The following is a 6,767-nucleotide window of genomic DNA, read 5'->3' as shown; positions in this document are numbered from 1 at the left end:
TGGGGCTGGGGTACAGCATACTGCGACCCCTTCCAGATCCGTCGTTGCAGCTCTGGAAGGGTCATTGCATCCTTGGACAGGTACTTAATAGAAGACACTGGTAGGGTTTGGGGTTCTTGTGCACCCCGGGGTGTGTATTTATAACAGGAGCTGCGTCCTCAGCCTGCAAATGAATGAGACACAAACTCAACGGTCAGCGACCGCTTGCTGGTGGGACTGTCCACATAAAGGGGTGTGGCCCTACTCGTGTAACTATTAATAAGGACTTATTTCTCGGGGCCCAACAAGGGCAGAGCAGGATCCAGTTAACAAGTTCGCGGGCCAAATCGCTTCAATTCCAGTGACTCGTCCCGCAGACCCATAACCTTCCCAGGACCACATCCTCACGCGTGACTCGGAGCTCTGCTCACGCTCCGCAATTCCCAGTCCAAGCGCGACGGGGAAGCGTGCTCGCCTCCCGCACCTGGGCGCGCGCCCCGGCAGAGAGCCACCAACTCTCCCCGCAGTCAGCTCGGACTACCTGGACCGCCAGGCCGATCCCCGCCCCGCCACCCGCTCGGTTTTCCCTTCCTCCTCCTCTTCCTCCTCCTCCTGCCCCCCGCCTCCAGCTGCCTGCCTGCGCGGCTGCCGCCTGCGGCTTTGTTTTCCTCCCAGGTTTCACCCCCCACACGTGATACTGTGTTTTTTTTTTTTTTGCACAGAGCGTTTCGCAGAGCGAGCGCGGGGCGCGCGCACCTATAAATACCGACCCGGGGGCCGGAGAGCAGCAGATCGCGGGGTCCCGGAGGGCCCAGCACCGATCCCGCAGGCGGGCGGGCGGGCGGGCGGGCAGACGGCCAGCGAGCCAGCCAGCAGCCGCGCGCGTGGGCCAGGGCGGCGGCGCCCCCCGCCCGAGCACCGAGGGGCGAGCATGGCCCGCCCGCTGGGGGGCCGGGCCGCCGCGCACGCCGCCCGCGCCCCGCGCCCTGCCCAGCCCGGGTCACCGGCGCTCGCGCCCGCCGCTTAGCACTCGGGCGCCACTCGCTTCTCCGGGGGCATCGCGGAAATCTCGCCGCAGACGGACACAATGGCGGCGACTGCCGCCACCACGGCCGCCACCGCCGGCACGGCCGTCCGCAGCAGCAGCACCAGCAGCGCCGGCACCGACGCCGCGGGCATCGGCAGATTGCAGCCGCCGCCGCAGCCCCGGCCCGCGGCCGCAGCGCCGGCCCAGCCGCCGCCCGAGCCCCCCAGGAAGCCGCGCATGGACCCGCGGCGGCGCCAAGCTGCCCTCTCCTTCCTCACCAACATCTCGTTGGACGGACGGCCGCCGCTGCAGGACGAGGAGTGGGCCGGCGGCGAGGACAGCAGCGCGGCCAAGCCCGGCAGCGGCTGCGGCTCGAGGACTCGGCTCAGCCTGCCAGCAGCCGCCGAGCGGGGAGGCTGCGGCGCGCTCTCCGCGGCGGGCGCGGCGGCGGCGGCGTTGGCGGCTGGATCGGGCCCCTGCCTCCCGCCGCCCTCGCCGCTTGTCCCCGGCGGCCACGCGACCGTGCTCGGCCCCGGGGCGGCCCGGGGGTTCGCAAGCTCCCTGGGCGCCGGCCGGGCGTCGGGGGAGCTGTGGCAGCAGCTCCGGCCCGCGCCTTTCGCCGCTGGCGTTCAGCCGCAGCCGCCAGACGGGCCCGGGGACGCCGGGCCGGAGGAGCTGGAGGAGGACGATGCCTTTACCGGAGTGCACGTGCCGGCGGCCGCCTTCCTGAGCTCCGGGACCCCCGGGGGCGGGAGCGGCAGTCGGGGCCGCCTCAACTCGTTCACTCAGGGAATCCTGCCCATCGCCTTCTCCAGGCAGACCTCGCAGAACTACTGTTCGCTGGAGCAGGCGGGCCCGGGGAGCGGCTCCAGCGCCTTCGAGCAGCTGCAGAGGTCCCGGTGAGTAGCCAGGACGCGGCGCGCGCCTCTCCTAACCCCGCCCGGCCGGCGCTCTGCTGCGGGACACCCGGCGCTCCCACTTCCCGCGCCCTGCCGGATCCCTGGGCTTCTGGCGCGAATTCCAAACCGCGAGGGCACGCGGAAGAAGGAAGGTCTCTGGGGAGTGTGTGTGTGTGTTTTCACACGTGTGTGCACGAGCCCAGCACTCACCGAGAAGCACCGTGCTTATGCAAATGGGGTTGGAGGTACAGGTTGCGGGAGCCCACCAAAAAAAGTGGCATCAAAACCTCTCATTGCAAGGAAAAGAGCATGAGCTTTCAGAAACCCGGGCCGGACCGGAGAAGCACTCTTCTCGCTCCCGGCAAGACTAGGCGGGACGCAGAGTCCAGCAGTGGGTCCGGCAGCCGGCCGAGCGGCGCGTGTGAGTCTTAACTTGCCGCAGACACGCCGCCGCGAATGCCTTCTAAGTTCTGCTTGCGCTCCAAGTATTCCAGTGTCCCAGGAGCACTTGGCATTTTCCTTTTGCTTTCCTAAGAAAAGGAAAGCCCTTCTTATGTGCCCTTGAAGGTCTTGAGGGTGGGGGACAGAGAGGAAATAGGGCTTGAGGATTCTTTTTTGCATCCCAACGTGAATTCGCTGAAATGAGTGAAAAGTTTTTCACCTTTCAAAAGGTTGTGTTTGGTAGCTTAAGTCATCTCCAGGTCTCAACCATCTTAGCAAAACCGTGAAATGCTGGACACTTGCCCATTCAGGAAATGGCTAGAGCTTGTTCCAGGCACCCTGGGCAGTTCTGTCTGCATCAGGCAGGTGGGATGGGGGGAGAACAGGACTGAGCAACCGGGAGGAAGTGCAGGCCTGGTTCCTGGGAGGGAACGTCCAGGCTAGTTAGTTAGGAAGGCCTCCTATGGCTCAGTTATGTCAGCTTCCTGAGGCCTCAGTTTCCCTTTCTGGGATGGGAACTTGCCAGCCTGTTGCAGGCCTGGAGATGAGAAAGGAGAACCTTTTCTGTTACAGCCTCTCTCCTGTGATGCTCTGAACACTTAGGCTTTTTCTGGTCTATTAAGAAGGTGGTCTGTTGGAAAACTTAACTTCCTCTCCCAATGGACAGATGGTGATGAATGGACCAGGCTCCTTCAGAATTTTGTCCGGAGTCTCTTTCCTCCTAAGGGTTGAAATCAGGACCCTGTTTGGTGTGCAGCATCCTAGTTGAGTCCGCATGTCTGCGGACAGGGGTGTGGACCTGTCAGACAGGCTTGTGATTTCCCTGGGTGATTAGCGATGCTGGGCACAGGTGACCATCTGGGCCTGAGTTTCTTGTCAGGGCTCACATCTCCCCCATAGCATAGCAGGCCAGTGGGCGGGAGGGGAGGAGGATCCCTTCCTTTCTGGGTGAGTGGCTCAGACTCAGCAGTTTCCCAGCGGCTTGACATCACACACTGGCTCCTAATGACTCTGTAGTTTGAGCCTGAGCCCAGCTTGTCCAGTGGGTCAGGGCAAGAGTGGTAATAAACATAGGTGTTATTCTAAGCCATGTGCCAGACTGGCCTGTGTCTCATGCTTGACAGATGTGTTCCCCTGCTCGCAACAGCTGGAGATCAAATGACCTCACACTTCGTCTCTAAGAATCACCTTTAGACGATCTTGTGTGTTAATATTTCTGATCCCCCAAATAGCCAGATTTAACCGCTGATCCTATAAAGATGAACCCCGTGGGTGTTTTATTGATCCCCTCCCCCAACACACGCATTAAGATGAGTGAGTCAGTGTGATGCTTCCTTACTTGACAGTCGCATTCATCTTATAACTTTGGAATTATCCATATCTGGCAACTTGACAGGCTTTTTAAAAAATTACAGCTGTCAACAGAAACCGTGTCAAATTTAATGTGCAGAGAGAAAATAAATTGGTGAGACTGAGATTGAAGAAAGGCCTTGAAGTGCAAGCATGGCCATTTCTCATGGCCAGAAACTTGGAATCTCCTAGGGCATTTTGTTTCCTACACTGCACTGCTTACAGGAGTTTTGTCAGAAGTGTGTTGTTTTTCTGATCACTAGAGAGAACTTTCACATGCTTAGATGAGTTGTGATGTGGCATATAGACTCATTTGAATCAGGCCCAGGGCCAACTTAAAGAACTCAGGGTAGTTTAAAGAATGTCATTTACTTTCCTGGTGTGCCTCGCTTTAAGAAATACTGCTTGCCTGGGTGGTTCCATATACTATTTCATGGATGTTCTCCTGGGGTGTCATTTTTAAATCATATATTTTCCTTGGATTTGTTTCTTTCAATTTAAAGAATTCCAAACAACCTTGCTGCTCAAAAGTGAGTTCTTGGACCTTCACAAACCCTCAGGTCCTATTCTGGATTACTTGAGTACAAATTTGCATTTTAACAAGATTCCCCAGATGATTCATATACAAGGGAAAGTTTGGAAAAACTGCCATAGTTCATCTGAAATCTGCCTCTTTTTTCCCCATGAACTTGGAATTTCACACATTCAGTTTGTTATGGGTATATAAAAATCAGAATCTCCTGATCCGAAATCTTATTTATTTTGTTACTTTCATCTGGACACTTGCAAAACTGATCACATTTATGACTTGTACTTCCAAATCTTGAAATATGGCAGGAACATGTGTGTGCCCAGACCTTGGCACAGATGTGTTGACGGATTGAGGACACCATCTCTGTGCTGGAGAGTTGATGTTTATCACAGTGAATTCTCACAGCCTCCCTACGTGTAGATTCTTTCTCAGACCCAGTGTTGGCCAAGATAGGACTCCATATCTTTGAGATCCAAACCTGACATTCTTCTTTCTTTCTTCTTGTTTTTTTTTTTTTTTTTTAAATATATATTTATTTATTTGCCTGCACTGGGTCCCAGCTATGGCATGCAGGACCCTCGATCTTTGTTGCGGCATGCAGAATCCTTTTAATTCCGGCATGTGGAATCTGTAGTTATGGCATGTGAACTCAGCTGTGGCAGGTGGGATCTAGTTCCCTGACCAGCGATCAAACCAGGCCCACTGCTTTGGGAGCTCAGTCTCAGCCACTGGGCCACCAGGGAAGTCCGGAACTTGATGCCTTTCCTCTGCCCCTGCATGGATCACCGTGCCGGGCATGCATGGGCCCAAGGAGAATTTGGGAGCTCTGGACCCTACTAGATGTTTGTCCAGGACACATAGCAGGCCAGTGGTGCTTGTGAGGTTCTGTACACCCTCTCTGAGTCATCCTCCCCACATTTAGCTTTGCTCTGAGGGGTCCCTGGCTTTGCTGCTACTTTCCAGTCTCTACTGACGTGCATAGAGAACCCAGGACCACAGGCCTCATGGATGGGGCTCCAGGGATGGGAAGCCAGTGCACTGGGGTTTATGCTGAGTTTGCTCTGTGGCTAGGTGTCAGAAGCGAGAAGCCAGAAAGATGCCTTCTAGCTTGACACCCTGTTGTGTTCTCTGCCTAAGGAAGGCGTTAATAGGTGAAAGGGAGTGTGTTTCAAGGCTTTCTTTCACTTGAAAAGTTTCCCCTTAGGTAGCAGCTGGCAGCAGTCCTGGGTTCCTCCACTTCCTGGTGCTGCTGAAGTGCGGAATGGGGCCTAGGTGAACACGTGTGTACCATGGGGCCCGATGAAGGGGTGTGTGGGGACCAGGGTATTCATTTCAAACAAGGTGAGGGTTTTGCTTCTTAGAACATCTCTGCTAACGGTGTGCCTTGTGGAGACTCCGGTCTTAAATGGAAAGAGCCCGTGGTGCAGAAGAGCCCCAAGCCTTGGATTCTAATCCCCCCACTTTGTCACCTCTCTGCATTGTGACTTTGTGACACTGTGTTTTAGCTGTAAGCAACCTGACCTATCTGGATTTTAGCAATAAGCGAACCCAAGTTACTGTTGAGCCATCTTTCCAGCAATGTGCATTGTGGACGCCAAGGGTACAGCCCTGGGCTGGTCTAGGCCTTGGTCAGGATGCTCCCCTGTGCCTCCTCCCAGGGTCTGAGACAAGAGCCCAAGGCTCACCCGCCGCCCTCTTCCTTACACTCACCAGGTTGTCAGGTGTGGGTGAACTCGGAAGGGGAAGTGGATTGGAAGCCTGCCCACTGCTGACAAGTGCCCAGGGAGGCAGCACGTTCAAGCGTGATCCTTTGTCCTCTGGGGAGGGTGGGGAAGCCATAGCCTGGCTCTGCATTGTGTCCGCATAGCCACCCCGGGGAGCCCCACCTGCCTGGATTTTTTTCCCCTGGGAAGGAGAGTTGTTAGGTAGGGAGAGGGCAAGGGACAGGCGGCCTTTGAACGCGCTGGGAAGGAGCAGTAGGTGAGGCTGGATGAGGTGACAGCATGTCAATCAGGAATGCCAAGCTGGTACCCTGCCCCCCTGGGCTCAGAGCCAGTCCCTGCCCTGGCTGGCAACCAAGGGCAGGTGGCTTCCCTGCCCCACCTCAGTTTTCTTCTGGGACGAAAGCGCTGGGACAGTGGAGTGGTGTGCTTTTCCAGGCTAGTGCCCTGTGACCTGCCTCAGAGGCCGGGCATAATGCCTGGGAACAAGTGGATAACTGAACCTCAGCGTCAGACGGGGAGGTGGAGCTAAGTTTATCCCGGGTGGCTCCCATAGGCAGGACGTGCGCTCATGGATGAAGGAATGGGTTTCCCAGGCTGGCAGGGAGGGTCAGCTGTGCTCCTCTGGCTGCGGAGGTGTCACAGCTGGCCTGCCTGCTCCATCCAGGCTGGAAGCCACAGCCACTGAGGCAGTCCAGCCCTGTCTCTACGAGCCCCGTCACAGAAGTGATCCGTGGTCCCCTCCTCTGGGGAGGATGGACCGAAAGGCCATCAGGTTTACACAGTGCTTTAGTAGATGTTGATTTCAGGTCCCGACA

The 6,767-nt window shown here is 56.9% G+C and overlaps 1 protein-coding gene across 2 annotated transcripts in view; it reads left to right on the top strand.

The window, feature by feature from the left end:
* Positions 1–943: 943 nt before the first annotated feature.
* Positions 944–6,767, top strand: part of CABLES1 (Cdk5 and Abl enzyme substrate 1) — a 102,329-nt gene continuing 96,505 nt past the window's right edge. Inside the window, exon 1 of one of the 2 annotated variants that reach the window (XM_070778838.1) lies at positions 944–1,905. In XM_070778838.1, coding sequence (XP_070634939.1) covers positions 1,067–1,905 — 839 coding nt within the window. In that variant the 5' untranslated portion in view covers positions 944–1,066. The remainder of the gene's footprint in view (positions 1,906–6,767) is intronic. The other variant, XM_019986926.2, reaches the window with a different exon arrangement.

Source organism: Bos indicus, chromosome 24, assembly GCF_029378745.1.
Source record: "Bos indicus isolate NIAB-ARS_2022 breed Sahiwal x Tharparkar chromosome 24, NIAB-ARS_B.indTharparkar_mat_pri_1.0, whole genome shotgun sequence".
Taxonomy (NCBI): domain Eukaryota; kingdom Metazoa; phylum Chordata; class Mammalia; order Artiodactyla; family Bovidae; genus Bos; species Bos indicus.
Note: the sequence above shows the minus strand (reverse complement) of the source record. Positions and strands in the feature narration are given on the sequence as shown.